The 20,051-nt window shown below is 46.3% G+C and overlaps 1 protein-coding gene across 3 annotated transcripts in view; it reads right to left on the reverse strand.

The window, feature by feature from the left end:
• Positions 1–20,051, reverse strand: part of GSG1L (GSG1 like) — a 59,540-nt gene continuing 39,489 nt past the window's right edge. For 2 of the 3 annotated variants that reach the window (XM_080383199.1, XM_080383198.1), the window contains 4 exons: positions 16,135–16,302; positions 13,776–13,868; positions 1,795–2,400; positions 1–1,304 (listed from right to left, as the gene is read on the reverse strand). In XM_080383199.1, the coding sequence (XP_080239325.1) occupies positions 878–1,304; positions 1,795–2,400; positions 13,776–13,868; positions 16,135–16,302 (1,294 nt within the window). In that variant the 3' untranslated portion in view covers positions 1–877. The remainder of the gene's footprint in view (positions 1,305–1,794; positions 2,401–13,775; positions 13,869–16,134; positions 16,303–20,051) is intronic. The other variant, XM_080383200.1, reaches the window with a different exon arrangement.

Here is a 20,051-nt window from a genome sequence, read left to right on the forward strand (position 1 = left end):
CTCCAGGGCCATTTTCCTCCCTGTTCTCCATGACCAGCAGCCTCCTTCCCTGGGGCAGGCTCCGCAGCAGCAGGGCCAGCCTTCCAGCATCATCGTCACGGGGAGGCAAAGCACGGCTGGTAACACGTGTCTGCTGGTCTGTCAGCTCAGTTGTCAGAGGCTGGGAGAGAGGGAGGTCACAGACCTTTCCCTGTTTCACTAGCGGGTTGGTGATTTAGGGGCATATTGCACACTTTTATGTCCTGGCCCCCAGCGAGGTGGAATGGAGACCTGCTCGGGGGTGCTGGAGCTGCTGACCTCTCTGCCCTGGTTTTCCTCCCGTGTAACTCAGCAATGCAGATGGGCAGGGGAGGGTGGTTTGCTGCATGCCCAGGTTTCATCCCAGTGTGTATTCAAGGTAAGATGATTGATTAGATGTGCAAAGCATTTTTAGAGGGGAAAAAATAAAAACAGAAGAACAGGCACAATTTTCTAACAAGTAATGTCATTTAATGAATGATATACTCTAGAAAATAGAAACTACCCAAGTGCTGGTTGGTTGGTCTATTTGGGGGTGGGAGAAGGCCCTTGCCTGGACATACACTGCCTTCTCTGGATTCTTTTGTCAGCATTTGTAGTTGCTGGAAACAAGGAAACGTTCATATATTGAAAGACACACTAAGGGGGCAATTTTTTTCTATAACATAGGGAGTATGCAGAATGCCTTCCCACCCTGTCTCATTGGGCAAGTGGCATGAAGGGCTCAGAGCTCACCAGCGTCGTTACAGATGATTCATACCTAAAAGGGATGGACTCAACCAGCGGTACCTACCACAGTTCAGTCCTCTAAAATCAGCGGAGGCTTCTCACGTTGCAGAACATCTTGCAGGGTCTGGTGTTACTGCACATCTTTCTGAGTGCTTTTCTGCACGTGTTGGGTCTCTTCCCTCAAGGTCTGGCTGCTCATTGCAGGGAATATGCTTTTCAGAATGTCACAGTACACCGTGTACAGCTCTGGGTCTATTTTGGGCTTGGGCAGAGACCGGGACTTGCAGGCCTGTTCGGTGACTGAGTGCTGTAGCAAGTAGACATCACTGAAGAGTGCGTTTAGGATCTTGTGTGCAGCCTTGTAAGGGTCATCCTCAAACTGCACCATTGCCTTGAGCTCCGTCAGGGTATAGCCGTTGTAGCGCTTGCTGTCTTCAGCCAGGGGCTGCACAGTCTCGCCAATGTGTCTCACCTTCCACTTCAGGCATTTCAGTTCGTCTTTTACATCTTCTAGTTCTTTCTCCATGGCTTGGAATTCCTTCGTGGTTACAAATCTCCTGCCAAGGAAAGAAGCGGCAGACACAGTGTGGAGTTCAGAGGCTCAGAGGGGTGGAATCGGCGCAGCTTGCCGGGGCTCAGACCGCAGGGCCTGCGGGCCGGGCCGGGAGATACCAGCCACGTCACTGCGCTCCGGCCCCAGCTCTGGTCTGCCAGCTTTCGCAGGAACAGCAGAGTTTCTCTCCGCTAGCACAGGGAGAGGTGGGCTTTCTCATGTGGAAGGCAAGGAGGTGCCGTATGGCTGTGCCCTGCTGGAGGGGCTGATGGCAGGTCTGGAGAGCTATATGAATGTATGGCAATGCGGTATGTTGCTTCTTGGAGAAGAGGGTTTAGTGGGGAGCACAGGGTAGTTACTGCAAAACAGGTGCTGGGAACATCTACGTCATAAAAGATACTTAACTTTTTTTTTTTTATGAGGGGCTCTTAATGACCCTATACAAAGTTGAGTCATTTGAAGACCTAAGACATGTGTATGGTCTGGATACGTACCTTTCGTGATCAGGATCTTCCAGATCTGATTCAAAACCCTTTCCTGTATTCTTTAATCCAGCTTTAGAATAGCCAGGAGACTGGGAACTCTCTTCAGGAGTCATTGTTGCTGGAGGCCTTGTGCTTTTCCTGGTTGGGGTCAGTGTGTGATCTGATGCTGAAGCTTGTACGTTTTGTGCTGTGTGAGGACAAAAGGTATAGAAGGAGGTTGCATTGATCCCTGGGCTGCCTGGAGAGGAGTCAGAGTATTGCTGTGGCTTGGCTGAGCTGGGTGTTAGACTGAGCCTGGGGCTGGCCGGGCAAGGTACTGCAATAGTCCTTGCTCCGAGTGGGCTGGAACACAATATTGCTACATTTTTATCTCTTTGCTCAAATGGTTGAGGGTTTGGTGATTCTCCTAGGGCCAATCTAGTGATGGAGGTAATGTCCAGCAGGGTTTGATCCTGAACCATGGAGATCTGGCTGGTTGGTTCTGATGAAAGTGAAGAGCTGCTTGATGTGTTGCTGGAAGAGCTTGGCGTAGCGAATGGGGGTATTTTCTGAGCGTTATGGTCACTCCTGTTCCTCTGCGTGCTAGTGGCATTTAGAGCTGGGTGTTGTGAAGCCCTAAAGAAAGACAAACAGACACTTTTTCCTCTGGACTGGGCTAAAGGCTTATAAGACAATTTTAAGCCTGTTTCCCATAACTGCATTTCCCCACAGGCTGATTTGCTTCTTATGTCTGTATAAAACCCTCGGCTTCTCATGACCAGGAACAAAGTGTTTGAGAATAAGGCACGGTAAGTCCAGGACCAGCTCCTCCCTGTTGCTAACCAAGCGTTTTTCAGCTATTATCAGTGTGATAATCACTGGTACATCAGTGTTCTCCTGCCCAAAAGCCATACAGCTCTGTGGGAACCAAGGATTTAGTGCGGGGGAAGGACAGGAAGGGAAGCAAGCTACTGGCATATTGACTCTGACAAATTCCAGTAAGTGCAAAAGGGTAAAACCTGGCTGGCAGGTTGCCACAGCACCTGCCCTTGGTTTTCTCTGCAAAGTGTGAAGATGCGCCTTCACCTCGGACCCAAGCGCTTCAGGTTTCTGGTGGCTCTGCACAGTTACCCAGTCCATCAGGGGATGCATAAACAGGCAAGATAAAAACAGAAGGGCAGCACAGAATGACATCATTGTTCCTGCAGTGACATTATAGGATGTTTCTTTTATACAGCTTAGTGTGTTAAGGACATTTCTCCCCGCTGCCTCCCCCAAGCTGTAGCCTGTGTACGGGGCTGACCAGCTATTTTAGGTGGCTGGCAAAGCCAGCCATGTGGGATGCCAGACTTCTCCTCCTCAGTATTGTTTCCTGTACTTTTTTCCTGGCTGCTGCCAGGCAGGAGACATCCCAATGCTTTCCTTTCTATGGCTAAATTTTACTTAGTTTGGCAAGACTGGTGGCAAGAGAGGAAGATGTACCGCTGTAGACTGGGATTGTGCCTTGACCTTGAAGGGGAACATGAACATACCCACTGTGCAGATCACGATACAGGATTTCTAACAGCCAAAAGACATGACAAACTTTTGTAGCAGTACCAGTGACCAACCGAGTCTTCTCGTGCATCTGGCATATTCGTCTGTCTCTTGTGGTGGAAGACAGCAGAGAATCCTGGTAGGGATGGGTTGTATGAGATCTAGCGCGTGAAGTCCTGTCCTGTTAGTATCGGGGTTTGAATTAGCTACATATTCACATCTCCACCTCCCTGCACCTTTCTCAATGTTGGATGCAATTAAATACCACATTTTTAAGGTCCTAAAGAGCATGCCCCACATCTATTGGCTTCAATAGGGTTAATCAAGGCCTTTGCTAGATCACAGTGTAATTATTAGGTTTAAATCAAATTTAGAGGTTTTATAATTGGGAAAGCAAAGCTACTGTATAAGAACAGAACCAAGAAAGAAGCATAAAATTAGTTAGATGAAAGGCAGGAGAGAAAACCAGAACACACGTGTCAGAGGGAGGCTCCGTCCCCAGAAGTGCCTTGCCTTCATAAACTGGCTGAACAGGGATGGAAGACAAGAATTGCCAACTAGATACAAGGAAAAGCTGTTTCACCCTGAGGGTGTTCAAACACCGGGACAGAGGCCTAGAGAGGTTCTGGGGTATCCACCTTTGCAGGTGTTCAGTACTCAGCTGGGCAAGGAACCCAGCAGCCTGATCCAGCCTGGTCCAATGGACATGTAGTGGGCAAGGGGCTGGACCAGAGACCTCTGGAGGCCCTCTCCACCCTGTGTTATTCTGTGCTTTAGTAGTCTGCTGCCTTCTCTGAAAGGAACTTATTTCCCCCTCTAGTTTCCCTTTCTCCTTTCACTTTTCTTGCCTCTGAGTCCCACCTCACCATCCTTCTCTTCCACTGGAGCCTCTGGGCTGTCCTCTTCCATACTGACTTTATAGTGCCGGTTGCAGGATAGTCCCTTGTAAATACAAAAGGTTTAAAGGAAAAATTGTGTAACTGGCAGCCCCCTGGCTCAGGTGGATTGCTTCCCCTTCTTCGCAGGAGTCCGGCCCTGGGTGGCGCGGGCTGTGCAGGCCAAGGGAGCCTGGATCCGGGCATCCTCCTCATGTTGCCTTTGGAAACTGAGCTGCTGTTTCTCAGTCTCTCCTGAAAGCAGGGAATGATGGCTCAGAGCGTGTTTGCTCGTGCTGTGGGAGTGTTCCGAAAGCTGGAATTTGGCACAGGTGAAGTGTGAAGCTGATTGTTCATTTCTCCCCAGAGAGTCTCACAAACCTGGTAAAGGTGCGAGGACCTGGAGCCAGAGCTTCTGGCCCAAGGAGCACGTCCCCGCGCCCCAGGGCAGCGACGGGGGAGAGCTGGCTCTTGGCACATGGGCTGCTCTGGGACCAAGAGGAAGAGTGGAAAAGGGGGATCTTCTGGCTCAAATAACACAAATTTACTTAAAATTATTTAAATCAGAGCTGAATTTCGGCCATTGCTTAGTCTTCGCTACAAAACCCCACATTCAGGAAATACTTTTTTGCTGCAGCAACGTGTAGGAAACTTATTCTGACAAGAGCAAACCCCATTTTAAGGCAACTAAAATAAAAAGGCATGTTTAAACTTTTTTTGTTAAAAATATACGTATTTGTCCTCAAATATCTTACAGTGTAAAACTATCTGAACGTTAAGTGAGCAACAATCCCTACTTGCATTCCAGGGGGGAAATATAATACGCACAGCAACTGAAAGGCTGTTTGGGTGCATGTACAATCCCAAATACTTCATTTCACATCTTTAGCAGTGTTAGATAGGGTTATCTTTTTTTGTGGAAGGTGGAATTTTTGTTTTAGTCTGGGTTTTTTGGTTTTGGGGTAGGGGTTTTTTTGGATAAATCCAGGATTAGCTGTAGGAGATGGAACATTTATTGAAAGATACAATTTAAAAGTGTGACAGAAAATGTGTTTTGTAACTAATCTCACTGAAATTTATGTAAGAAACTTTTCCAATTCACCTGTACACTAGAGGAAACAAAAAAATATTATGAACTATGACTTTATTTTGCTTTCCTTTTCCACTCTTTAATTTTCACTGACTGCAGCACTGAACATGGGCCTGAACTTACTTTTATCATCGCGCTTATCTCAGAAGCAGAGGAACTGGATGCTTAAGAAACAATGTGAAGCTTGTTAAAGCAGAATGTCAGTTTGGATTTTAGCAGAGGTAAATGAGGACAGAGCTGAGACTTATAACTTTGGAGTTTTCTAGTGGGCAAGGGTTTGCCTGAAGACAGGAAAGAAATTCCCATTGCTTTCAATATAGCAAGGCTGGATCTTAGATCTGTAACCATGGTGCTTTATCAGAATGGATTTTTTTCCACCTGTTTTTATGTAGTGAATCACTATGAACTGAATAAATTACAGGAAGAATTGCAAGACCTGGAGTTGCAATCAATGCTGACATGAAATAGGAAGGTGATTGCAGCTGTCAGGTACCTCCACAAGGAGAAACCTTGACTCAACTTTGAGCGACACTTCAAATGCGTCAAGCCCTTGTTGTCTGCCTTCTTCCAGCCCTGTGCTGCTCAGCATATAAAGCATGTTCCCCGTTGTCAGAGTGACCTTGTCTGCCGTCTGTGCCTTGCCCTCTCCAGCTGAGCTTGTGCAGTAGGCTTTTTGTAGCACTGAATTTGGAGACATTTGAAAGTTGCCTGTAAATCTGGCACCACTTTGCTTCTGTGACACTTGTGACCAAGAAAAAACAGTGGATATTATTTCTTTTTATGAATTATTTTCACTATGTTTTAAGTCTAGAGTTCTTCTTGTGATCTTGTCTGAATAGAAAGAAATGACAATATGTTTTACAGTGAAGCACTGAGGGGCTGGTTGCATAAATTTTACTGTAGACAGCCAGGGTGGGAGGATGGTAGAAGAGCTGTGGGATGGGCCCAGGGGAAATGCCTGCAGGGTGATGATATGAGAATAAAATTATTTTTTTTCAAGGCCTCCTCTTTGTCAGGTGACTGTCCTATAATGCCCACACTGCCAAAACCTTATTATTTTTTTAATGCTGAATTAATTTTGAATAGTCTTTCAGTGTCCTACAAGAAAAGCTGGTGTCCCAAACCCTGGGTTTATCTGCCTCAAATAACAACCAAGTCTTGTAGCCACAGATGGTAAGAATCTGCTGTTTCCTGCTCAGCTCTTGGCTCTTCTGAGCTGCCCATCCCCTCTTTGGCTTTGCCACCATACTTGTCCCTCTTCATCCTATGTGATGTTTCTCTCACCTCTCTCTTACCCCTTGTTCTACAGCTATCACCCATGCCTCTCCCATCTGCCTGGTGGGTCCCAGGCACATTGATCTAAGCAGCAAGCTCACCATATGAATGCCTAGAGCTGGGAGAAGACTGGAGGAGAGGGTGGAAGTGGCATGGACATACAGATGTCTGAAATCAGGTACGATTGCTGTCTGAAGCCTAATAACAGTGAGCTTTTCTTGGTAATAAATAACTGCAAGCAAAAAAAAAAAATCCTAGTGTAAAACTTGTTGTTTTCCTGTAGCCACCGTGCGCAAGCTGTGCATTGAGATCTCCAAGCCCTGCACATCTGAAGGAAAAAGTTGAGATCTCCAACGTCAAAAATGACAACAAATAGACTATTAAGAATGGTTGAGCTTTGTTATGAAGTTAGAGCTTTGCAATGGAAATGCTAAATTTGGTATGAATGAAATATGACTGGGGATACTAGATGTGCAAGGGCCAGTGCCATATGTTTGCACAGGAAGGCAGCTTGGAGGATGCCAATTTGTAGCTAGAGTTTCCTGATGCTCTTCTTAGCCCAGCTCAGGCAGGTTTAAACCCTGTTAAAGGAAAATTATAGTTTTGTGATGGATATTAAATAGTTTAATACAGAATTGTCAAGACTGAATATTGCATTGCCCTGATCAGGGGTCCTCTGGAATCAAGCTTCTGATGAAATTCATAATTTAAGGCTGCTTCTCAAAATGGATAGCTTACTCTCGCCAACAGAGGAACCTGAGATCCTGCTCTGGTCCTGGCTTGGCATAAGGCCCTTCTTGCTACCTGCACTCTCACAGGCCTCCTGGGCTGCTCACAAACCTTTAATATTCTCTCTTCTAAAATCACCTGGCCAGCTGGTGTTCGTCTTCTATGACTGCTCAGTCTTGTTCTTTTATTTAAAGTTTTTTCTCTTTCACTCTTTAGCAGCACTCCCCCCAAACCCTTGCCTCTCAACAAGGACCAGATGCTCTGTTTTGTCTTTGTAGACATGATGGCTGAGAATGAGTGAATATTCCTTATATGCTCTTTGGTTCAAACCAGAAGAGCCTCAGAGCATTTCTGAGGGCAGCAGACAAGACCTCCAGGGAATGAAATGCTGATTGAAGTGAACAGATGAATAACTTCTGGTGATACCTCCTTGTGTCCTGCTGGTATAGGACCACCACCGTGTGAAGTGTTCAAGGAGAGCTCAGAACGATCTACTGGCATTTACCCTGCTAGCGCAATGCAGGTGGTGTGTTGGCCAAGCAATGGTGAGGTCTTGGTCTGCTCTAGGTGCTGTGCCCTCCTCTTCCATCCCAGCAGGCTCCTGGATAGCCAAAGGGCCAGTGTAACCTTTGTGGCTGCTCTGACTTTTAGCAAAGCACTTCTCATGTCATTCTCCTGCCCCTAGCGCTTCTCTGCTGGCCATGAGCCCGTTGCATGGGTAATGCGACAAAGAGTGGGAGTGCAGGAAGCTAAAAACAACATTAAGGAGGATCCTCTGCTCAGGTACAGGCCAGTTATGGGGCTTGTTCCAGGAAGACTTTCATCTAAGGTTTTGAGGCTTTGTGCCATCCTGAGCAGCAGTAACGAATGTATTTTCCTCCCTAACAAGCACAAATAATGAAGATTCTAAAGCTTAGGTTGGATTCATACCTAGTGTGAACTGAGAGCAGAACTTCACTCATGTCACTTTATAAATATTGATCTGATTTTTTTTACAATAGGTAGCTGGTGTGAAGCTGAAACTGATGTAATATTGAAGAATGGCCACTGTTCTTTAACCTGATAGCGGAGTTCTCATTTGCAGTTTGCTTTTGCAGCGCTATTGGCTCACCTGTGGAGGTAAGCTGGGTGTCCTTGAACTTGAAGTACTGAGGCAGAGCTGGGCAAAGGACCAAAAGACCCTTGTTTCTATTCCTTGAAACACCTAATGTCAAGAATTGTTATTCATTCTTTGAAACAAAGACCTTTGGACAGTCTTTGTAATGAAATGAGCATATTTCAGCACAAGCCAGTAGCTTGGCAAGTGGGGAATTTTCTTGGGAAATATGACCCAGATCTGTTTTGTACTAATAGACATTTCCAGGCCCGTGAAAATGAAGGATGTGGATCTGCTTTCCGAAAGGTCCATAACTGACATGGCATTTTCAAGGAGCAGGAGTTACCAAGTGAGCTGATGCCAAACCAAGCTGGAGAGCAGTGCTAGCCCTGTCCTGCCTGCGGGGAGACCACTTGCAGCGACATGGGACTGCAGAGCTGTTCCAGCAGGTCTGATGAGGGAGCAGGACCCTCAATTGTTAGGCTTATGGACACCAAGCTTCCATGCGTATGTGGCTGAGACGTGCATCTCAGCAAGACGGAAGCAGCAAAAAGCTATGAGGTTTCCAAATTTTCATAGCGCAGAGTCAGCAAGTCACTTCCCCAAGCCTCCCTCCTGCTGAATGAAGGATCGCTTGCTTTCTCTGCAAGGAAATAGATGCATGAAACTGCCCACATCTTTCCTGGAGAGTAAAGGAAAAGTGTAGTATTCAGAGCAGGGCAGGAGCCATGCTCCAATAGTGCTCCGTACATTGAACCACTGATTCCCATAGCTTAAAGTAAGAATTTTTGCAAACGCTGAATAAAAGCATAGCTATTTTCTGAGTAAGTGCAAGAAATGGCATTAATTACACTAAAGTTATTGTCTACCAAAGCTGCTTTCAATCATTTTTATATTCAATAGCATGCATCATCATGAATTGATGATAAATATAGATGAAAAAAGGTAGTGATAATGAAAGTTATACAGGTGTAAATTAGAGCATATTTTTAAACTACTATGAAGTCACAGCTTCTTGAGATAACATAAAATTATAGGGTATGTGCACATCCTAAATTGAATCTTGGAGAATTTTGCACTGTTCATATGCTAGTTGATTATCATTTGGGCAACGCTGTCTGGCAAAGTTGCAAACCTCTATTTCCATAGCTTCCTACTCCAAGCCTTATTCTTAACCCCAAGGAGCCAGCATGGGGATGGTACAAGCCATTGTGTATCGGACATATTCGAGCCATGGTCACTTACTATTTGGGGAGCAGCTATGGAGGCACTGTAACCTCAGGTCCCCAGCCTCAGCCCTCTCCTCCTCAGTCCTGGAAAAGAGAATATAGAAGTAGCACCTTTAACAGAAACAAAGGCTGCTCCCAAACATACAGGAATGGAAGGGTCAGAATCAACATGAGCACAACATACCTGGGCTCCTCCATCTATAGCCAGCCAGGCCCATTACGGAGCTCATAACAGTCTCAGGAAGGACTCGGTTCCATTGGCTTTGCCCCTCTCAGGGGAAAGCTCATGTAAAGAGGCCATGGGGGATAGAAATGAGGGGCTCAGGGCTGCGTCTCTCCCACTCTTTCACTCTTCAGGATGCATCTAAGTGTCGGGGACTAACAGCATTGTACAGTACGTGTGTGTTGGAAGTGGGTGTATTGCTAGTGCTACACCATTTAAGTGCCAGTCCGTGTAATTTTCCAGAAGGAACGGCTCTGCAGATAAACCTTCCTGTGTTGCAGAATAAAGTACAGAATAAATCCAAGGCAGAACGTTATAGTCATCCCTGTGTGCTAATGAAAGGTGGATAGTCAGATTGGAAATTCTTACTGATGTCCCTACAAAAAGATACTGACTCTGTAAACGGGAGTTATGGTAGGTCAGTAGCTTAAAATCTGTTCAGATATCTAGGGGGCTAAAGAGGAAACTGGAGCAAAAGTTTGGCATGTCTTTGGAAAGCATTGGTATGATCTGCACAACACCTTAAATGAGTACAATGGAGTTAGAGAAAGCAAGCTGTGAGTAAGCTATATTACAGAAAGGTACAGAAAAGCAAAAAAAAAAAAAAAAAGCATATGTGAATGATGATTTGAGAAGTTCTGATTCTCACAATGTTGGGAGTAGTCCTGATTTATTATCTCTGCAACAGCCTTGGACCTGCCGTCTGTTTCAGACTGCTCCTAGCACTTCAAACTGACATTTTCCATCCCTGCAGAGACATTTTTGTCTGCACTAGGATCAACAGCAGTTTGAACTCTGTTCACTCTAGAATGTCCCCGGTAGCATCTGCCTGACGTTGGGTTGGTTTTGCAGACCAGAGCAAGGGCCCCATGGGGAAGGGGGCTGCTGTGGAGCGGCTGCCATGCCACAGCGGGCGTGGGTGGCCACCGCGAGCTGGCAAACGCTGCGCTGGGCTGAGTGCACGGGGAAGGCTGCATCTTCCAGATTTACTTGCTAAATTTGTATGGTTTGACAGCACCTAGTAAGTGAGATTTGCTTCTCAGGGAGAAAAAGGCGCGTTGGCAGGCTGGGGACAGCCCTGTGCTGAGCTCTGGGGTCCCCCTTCCCACCAGGCTGGGTGGGCTAGCCCCCCGTCTGCAGCGGCTGCAGTCCCAGAGGGGTGCACCACCCCCGCCTCACACAGCCTGACCACATATGGGTGCGTTTCCAAAAGCTGCTGCTCTTTCTCCTCTCATCAGCAGTAAAAGAGGGCGATGGGTAATGCCAGTTTCCTCATACCGCTTCACTAACTTGTTATTCCCCGCTCAAGGTGATGACTAGGTCTCCACGAGGAGCTCACCTGAATTTGACTGGCACCCTTCCAGGGCCCCTGACCCCTGGCTTCAATCCTCACGTACTGTCACCCCAAGCCTCTATGTTCCTTTGCCCCAGACCTTCCTCCCCGTAGCTACAATCATCCCTGTTCCGGCAGCTGTGGCTGTCACCCCAGGGTCTCCATCTGCCCCACTAATGCTTTCTGCCTTTCCCCAGCATACCAAAGAAGCAGAGAGGAAAGTTTTCCTTCTTTACCTGAAAGCAAAGTCCACCAGAGTTCTGGGAGCAGGGAAAGGTGGTGGGGAACAGTTGAAAGGGTTTTTTTTTAATATATAAAAAAAGGAAGGCAAGAAACCACGGACAAATTTGGGACAGACATTCAGTGTGAATCACCTAGCTGCACTGTCCCTTGCCTGAATGGGTGCAACAGTAATGTTGGTGTAGCCAGTTGGTCCAAAATTCACAGTTCTTATGAATGTGTCCTAATTATTACACAGCCATTTGGACAAAGCTGCTAAAACTGCTGCATCTACTGCTGATTTCCATCTTGCCTTCCTCTCACTGTCTTTTTAGAACCCCCAAACTAGGCGATTGCACATCTATTAGATGTTACATTGAGAAAGCCGAAGATGTGGTAGTCCGAGTGCACTGTAGTGAGTGCTGCACTGGAGAGGTTACCCCAGACCCCTGCTTGTGGGCCTTACGGGTACACTTGTGCAGGGTGGGGAGGAAAGTGTGGGATGGCATGGCGTGACCCCGCTGTGCAGCAGCTGCATCTCGTGGCAGCCGGCAGTGGCAAAGGGGTGGCAGCCCTGGAACCGCTACCTACGCTGCAGGGCACTGCAGAAGCCAGATAGCTGGGCAGTGGAAGAGGAGAAGGTCCTAGCACGCTGACATCCCTTCAGCTGACTGTCACAATCAGCTTATCAGACTATATAGGTGAGAACAAAGAATTCTTGTCCCTTTGACTTATCTGGAAGGAGCCTCATAGCAAAGGAAGCAGATGTGGAGGTTCCTTCCCTGCTGGCTGGGGTGAACCCTTAGACAATGGACTATGCTCGAGATCATATGGGGCAAGTCTATTCATGTGAAATGGAGAAGGAGAAATTGAGAGGGAAGAAAGAGAGATAACCTAGTATGAGCTGACACCTAATAAACTAAACAACTGAAAAAGGTGAGCAAAAGTTATAGACAAATATTCAGTTAAAAGAAAAACCAGAGAAAAAGGGAGAACAGCCAATAACAGGACAAAGAGTGAAAGCTGACACATTGCAGATAATTCTACTGACAATGTTATAGAACACTTAATGCATGAATAACACCTCCAATCTTGTATCATTTACTTTTTCTGCTTCCAGTTACTCTGAGGGCTATCATAGCTTTTATGTCTGAAGAGATATAATATCTTTTGATTTTATGGTGTGAACTACAGTCTATTTTGTCTGGACTTTTCAAAGTATCCCAGGCCTCAGAATGAAATGATTGTTGAATATAACACCATCAATCTTTGATTTTTTTTTAGCAGCCATTTAAATATTTTCCCAGTGAGAGAAACAGCGAGATGCTTAGCTATTGAGAGACAAAGTCTGTGTCTTTGTGGTCGCAGGGAGTCAAGAGAATTTGGCTGTCTCTCTGTAAGCTGTCTGTTTGCAACTTGCTTGTGCTTACATGTGGACTTAGGGCTGGATAACTGTATGTGCTTAAGGTGGAGTCAAACCAGGCAGTGGAGCAGCATTTGGGGTGTACACAGATATTTATGTAATTCTAAATGTCTTTCCTATGTCCTGCACCACTGAGGCAGTTCTTAGGATGCGGAGACCGAAGTTAACGAGGAGCAGTAATGCAGACTGTGTGAGGCTGACGTGCTAGGGGAGGGGATGGGCTGAGCTGATGGAGAAATGCCAGGCGTTGATGTGGCTCATCCCCTGCATCTCCTGCACTGGGTGGTGAACATGGTGCACACTGATTGAACTGGGAGCTCTCAAGGGAACATTTCAGGTCTTTCATCTAATACATTTCTAGTAAATCTTCTGTTGTTTTGTGCAGTTACATGCGATTAAAATTAAGTGAAATACAATAATATTATGTTTGACATAGTACTTGCAATATTAGCAGTTTTTATTTTACTGTCAGTATTTTTCATAAAGTAAATTTCTTCTCTGGGAACAGGGACCTGTAGAAGAATATTCCAACAAAAAACTTTTCTGAGTTAAAATGCGGCTAACTCTTTTCTTCCCTGTCTCCCAGAAGATAAACTGCAGCTATTGGGAATGATGATAAAGCTTTAACTTTCACTAGAAATATATTGCTTTTAGAAAACTGCCTATTGCACAAAGTTTATTCAACACAGAGGCTAGATGCGTGCGTTCAGTGGGTGCTGGATGTGTACTGAGGCAAAGGAACATGCAAAGAGGGTAGCAAAATGTGCAAAATACCTGGAAGGAAGAAAGGCTGCAGGGTTTTATTTATGAGATATGAAAAGGAATATGGAGGTGTAGGAGTAGGAAGGAATGTGAAGTATCCCTGGGTATATATAAGCATAGGAAGGGAAGAGAATTGAAGTTATTTGCTATTTGTGCAAAGGAAGATGGGAGCGAGGGGAAGTTGTGTGCTTGCTGGGACTGTTGGCACCCACAGCACGTACCGACACTGTGTTGCCAATTGATGACCCCTGGACGCCCAGCAGTCCCAGAGGATTCCCTGGTCACAGTAGTGAAGGTGATCATGCGTATGGTAACTTAAAAAAAAAAAAAAAAAAGTCATGCTGCACAGTTTAAATCTCTAAATTGATCCCATGGTAACACTCTCTCTGGGCTTCTTATTATGTATTCAGATACAACAATTAAAATAATGTGATATAAAAAAAGAAAGTCATAATCATGAAGTTTGGGAACACCACATGCTTGAGCTGTGTTTGCCAAGTGCGTGTGGAAGGGCTTGGAGGATGTGACCGATAAGTGCATTGTTCACACAAATTCAAAACGAGCACGGAAACTGGAAGGACAGAACAAAACATCCAGCCCAGTCATAAAGCAAGTGGTAGAGACAGCGTTGTCTCTGTACACTGGTCAGGGTGGCTCTGACCAGTATGCAGAGCAGTCACAGGGAACAGGCTGTTCTGTATGCGTGTTGCCTTGTATGGAGCTGGTTTTGAATGAAACGTATGAAAGAAGAGTTTAAAAACACATTGCTTTGTATGGCCGAGGAGGGGCTTGTCACTCGCCTTGGGCATGTGTGTGTTAAATAGCCGGCTAGTTCCGTAGGTTGAGTTCAAACCTTCCTTCCAAGAGACCTGAAAAACCCTCGATGCTGTGTTTGGTTTGTTGTCTTTCTTTGGGGCCCTTCACCTGTTCATCTGGTGTGTTGGGGTGAAGCCCTCTCAGACTGAAAGGAGAGGGGGCTGTGTAACGTGGTGAATGCACGAGGAATCAAAAGCAAACCACACAATGCATATGTGAGATAAAGGGGGTTACAGTCCTCTATGCCATTAATGTTTTGCGCTGTTTACTGTTCCAGAAAGGGCGGCAGGGGTACTTAATCAAGTTTCCTTAGCATTTCCCGATAGAACTCAACATGTTATTTACAATTCTGCTGGTCTCTCATCTGCAATTCTCACTTCAGTAATTTGTCTGACTGTTTTCCCTTGGCTGAGTGTTTTCCCTCACTGTGTGTTGGTTTCTCCTGAGGCACATGCTGACCACTTTCTCTTCACTGTGTTTGAGGGCTTTTTCTCACACACAGAATTTTTTTAAATTCAGTGTCAACCTCTAAATGCAAAATTAGAAAAATCATGGTGGTTTGAATCATTTCACTCATCCTTCCAGACTGTCTGAAACGTAGAGTGAAAACTTGGAAGTTGGCTAAGGAATAACTGTAAGAATAGGGACTATTAGTTTAGGTTGGGTAACCAAAGCAAAGTAACAAGCATGGAAGTTCTTTAGTTCTTCCTGCTCAGGGGAGCTCCTCACTTCACTACTGAAATGTCTGATCATTTCAAATTTTCTGTCTCCCCAGAGCTTCCCAACCACTCTTTTCTACCACTGAGAAACTGCCACGTTGGTCAGAAGAACAAGAACGAATCCTCCTTATGTTCTCTGACCCCGAAATATCTCTATGTAACTTCCAACAATAGGCTTTTGGTGAGGATTCTCTGTACTTATCAGCTCCTCATTCCGTGAAGGTACCCCTGTGGAGTGCATCACACCTTCCCTGCTGTGTGAGGTCAATATTTGTGTGTTCTTCACATTATGCAATTCTAAGCAAAGCCTTAAACTTATCATAAAAGAATAAGGGCAGCAAGTATCCCAGCACAGCCACCTGGGCCAGCTAAGAGTGCAAGGGGTCAGCGGTGCGGCAGGTGGGCAGCGTGTGGTGATGGGCAGAGTGAAGGAACATCTGGGCCTTCAAGGCTCAGGCAGGACTTAGAGCCTGTCTAAGGCCCTGGCAGCAGCGTGGGTGGCACTGTGTGGATGTTTCTGCAGTGCAAAATAATGTATGTGCTGTGCTTGCGTGGAGAAGCTCAGGAGGATGAGTTATGTGGAGGAGCCTAGCATGAGTTGTAGGCATGTGGCTATGGAAGATAGCAACTCCAAAGTGGCTGGAAGATGTCTCAGCAGCTGTTAGGATTATTGGGAGGTGCCTATTACACATGCTGAGAAAAGATGGCTGTAACATTTGTTTCCCCACAATTTTACCTTTCCAGAGAGGGAAAATCAGCTTGTATTGGCAGCATAGCTTCTTATGAGTTCCTATGAATCGGATGCACACTGTAGGGACTTGTCAGTCTTGTGTGAGTATATAGGAAAAGGCAGGCACTGGGACATCACAAAATTTAAGAAAAAAACAAATCAAGGAGGATCTTTTCTATTTGTCTTTAACACACATCTTCTCCAAGTATCTCAGAGACTTCGCCCACATGTGCTGAAATCGGTGAGAGCCTGGATTTTCTGCGACTAGCAGAGTCCGTGACAACCTCCACTGATCGAGCGACTGACTGCACTGACCTTTCTCTGAAGTACTTGATGGCTTCCTGGTCTAGGAAGTTCTGCTCTTCTCGAAAGCCCTGCTCAAAGATTTTGCGCTTGTGTCTGAACTCAATGACAGTCTTAGTGTAAGAGTTCAAGGTAGTAACGGAGGCCGCCATGCAGCAGGTGAAAGAGCCCCATGCCAGACTGTGGAGAGAGAAACCAGCAGACAGAGCTGGGTTAAGACAGCAGCTCACGTTATATTTCTGATGCCAAGAGACACACATACACAGGATGCAACTAGGCAGGTAAGTCGGTGGTGACAAACCCGTTCTCCTCATCTTACCTCCAGTGACCTGTGGCACATGCTCAGGCATGCAGGCAGGATGCTGGGCTGGGGGCTGGGCACAACTTTCATCCCATGGACAACCGTGTGGCAGAGTGGCTAACGTGAACACTCGGTGTACTCTGACAGAAGAGTCAAATGCCTCTCAATTTCCCTTTGAAATGTTTCAGACCCTTGCAGATAAGTGCTAAAATCTATAGAGCAGTCACAAACTCCTGGAAGGAGTCCCACCCCAAAGAACACATCTTTTGGACCAGTGGAAGTTCTCCAGCATCCATGGGAGACCGGCTCTGCACAATGCTACTGCAGGGTTGGTTTCGATTCTGTGGTTTTGTGCCTTCATCAGACTACTGTATTTCCTTCTTCCCTGGCTCATGGACATTTCTAGCATTCCTGGTTTATATCCAGTCTCTAAAAGCCTGACCAGAATAGAAGACAGCACTTGCATTTTGTGGAGAGATTAAATCTGAGGGCAGTGCTCCCAGTGTACAGGCAGTGCTGGCCAATCTCAGTCAGCTGGTAGCAGGACACCTGCAAGTACCAACCTGCAAGCACGGGGAGATGGAGGGAGAAGGGAAGTGGAAGAAATAAAAGTAACTGTCCCAATGCCAGGCTGGAACAGCAGCCAGTGTTGTCCTGGGTCTCCTGGCAAGGAACGTTCAGCTGGGAGCTGCTCTGCTCCCTGCTCTGGACTGGGTTTCCCCCAGGTGCCTTCTGCCCTCCCTCCACATCTCTCCTCCAGCCTTCATCTCCCTGATCTCCAGTTCAGATGTGGCTTGGGGAGGAACTCATGACCCCACGGAGTTTAGATGCATTTTGAGCATGAAATAGAGCTACAAAAAAGGCACTGAAATCTTCCTTTTGTTTGCAGAGCTTATCTGCGTTCAGGCTCCCGTTGACTTCACATTCAGCCCATCAGCTGCAGCTACAGTTCACAGTGGCTTCCTAACTAACTTGGATTAAGTTAATCATCTGTGTCAGCTACACACTTTACCTGCGCCTTGCTTTCACCTTTCCTATAACCAAATTGAACACTGATATAAATTATGCAGAAAAGGAAGAATACAGCCACAGTAGGATTATCTTATAAATACGCATTATCAACAGAGCCCTCAGCATGAGCTGTTTTCCCTTTCTGCAAAGGATCTGCAGACAAGGAAACAGTTTCTCATTTCAAATTAGATGAAAGTTGAAAAAGAGCACATATTCATGCACTGAAAAATCTGGGGGAAAAAAATGGTTCAAGTAAACAGAAACGGCTCATTTCAATGATTTCAAAATTCAGCGCATACCAAGTCCTTTAGGGACTCCCATGGCAGTGAAGCGTGTGGAGGCAGCCCCTTTCCTCCGCATTTTTGAGCCCCTTTGCCAGATGCAGTCAGATAAGAAGGAAGCACAGCGAACACTGGGGTGATGAAGTTCCCTTAGATTTCCCACAGCTGGGTGAAGTGGAAAGGAAATTTATGCTATGTGTGACTGTCCAGGCACAGGGAATCCTGGCAAGTGTCTTCCTCCTACACGGAGCGTGTGGAAAACCTCCAAGAGCTCCAAATATTTCCAGCTGGACTCCTAAACAATATCAAGGAAGAAGCCAGCTGAAACCACATGCTTCACTGTGCCTGGTTGGTGCCTGGGGAATGACATATGGAGAAAAATTTCTCTTGAAAGTTTCTGATAATTTCTAATCACTAACTCAGAAATGCTGAAAGGTTCAGAGAAGGAAATACAGAATGAAGACTCTTAATGTGACCTCAGGCCTGGCATTTGGTAAATCATAATAATGAGACAATTATGGTTGATATGGTTGAGATTTTTTATGGACTTTGGTTAAATGTTATTTCAGTGTAAAAAGTGGTTCTCCTACCTGTAAGAGTACCATCCTACTTTAGGTGAAGGCCTCTTTAACAGCAATGCCCCTCTGTGCCAGCTGTGCCCCAGATGTGGTGGGACTGTACCTATAGTGCCTCTGGTAGCTGAGCTCAGGGCTGTGCTTTCAAGTTCCTCTGTGGCCTAAACAGCTCAGGGTTTTGTATATTTCTTTTTTCTAGGGGGGGCAAATTTGAACATCCCCTGATCCTCAGAGCCAGTGGAGAATTCCCTGGGCTACTCCTGGCTCGTGCCAGAGCACAAACACCCTTCCAGGCTTTGCCAAAGGCTTGGGAATGGGGTAGGATAACAGGGACAAAGTGATGCATTTTCAACCCTGGGGTGTCTGAGCAGATCATGAGCATCCCTTCCTTATTTGAGGGGGGTATTTTTGTCATCCCCTTTCGATAGAGGGGAAATAGTCACGGAAAAAATAGCTTTCACATTGGCACTTGGGAAACGAATGGCAGTCCAGGTCTGCACTCATGCCCTTGGGCTCTTGGCCATGGGGACAGTGTTCCCAGGACCCACGTTTCAGTGGCCTTGCAATTCTCCGTGCTCTGACAGGTGTCTGGGAGGATGCTGCAGTGGTACTTCTTACAGAAGGCTGTAAACAATGCTGATGTTTGTACTACTGGTTCAGGGGTATTTAAAGCTCATGCTTCAGGCCATCACCTGAACCCAGATCGAGCAGAAGGAAATTCCTGCATGTGCAGCGTTCCCAAACTCCACCAGGCTGGGTGGGTGTTTGTTTTTAACCCTTCTTTAAGAAGGTGTTCAAGTCTGGGGATGCCAGGAGGGGTTGTAGCTCTCTAGTCCCTATGGAAGTGGTGGTTCAGTGTTAGCTGGGAGGAAGAAGCCTCTTGTTTTTGCTGCATTTGACTTTCAGACCTTCCTTTGCCAGTTCTGCTCCCAGTCACTGACGTGGCATGAGGAACCCCATGGCCTTCCCCTGGCTGCTGAGCACCGCTGCCGGCTGGAAACGCTGCGCTGTTCACGTCTGCCCCGGGGGAGCTGTGACTGAGCTGCGGTTTGCACCGTGCCCAGCGTCTGCCTAGGTAAGTGCGTTGCCTCGGAAGGTATTAGTGGAAAGGAGGGAGATTCCCAAATCTGAGAAGCTACTTTGTGACAGCAACAGCCTGAGCAGAGCTCAGGGTGAACCCACAGTTACTGGATAGAGTGAAGCTGAGGTCCCACTTTAGGAATATGGGAAGAGCTGAGGTTACTTCCATGTATTTGTCTGCTGGTGGGTATCTCCAGCATCCTCCACAGTGAAGCCTAATCCCAGGGTCTTTAAACCAATGCCTGCTGTGCCCTGGCGGTGGCTGCGTGGGGAGAGCTGTGGGCAGGGGTGCGCCTGCTCTGGGGCAAAGCTGTGGTGAGGGCAGTGGCAGCACTGCCAGCTGCGAGCGCAGGTGGGATGCTGGCTCTGAACAGCTCGCTCCGAGCATGGGTGGGATGAGTGGGCTCGTGATGCCCTACGGGACCTGCAAGCCTTTGATGCCCGCTCTGAGACACAGGGTTTCTTGTCTTGCACAAGATGAAGGGGAATGATCTAATGAGTGCTTTATCATGCTAGACATTTAACAATATTCTGAATTTTGAGTATTGCAGTAAATTATAAAATAGAGTTCTGAAGACAAATTAACAGAGGATATGCCTTATTATTTAAAGATATTAATAATTATACAATTATGACCACAGAATTGCTACGAACATTTATATAAATATTATAAATATGATT

The sequence above is a fragment of the Falco punctatus genome, assembly GCF_963210335.1.
Source record: "Falco punctatus genome assembly, chromosome: 4".
NCBI classification, from domain to species: Eukaryota; Metazoa; Chordata; class Aves; order Falconiformes; family Falconidae; genus Falco; species Falco punctatus.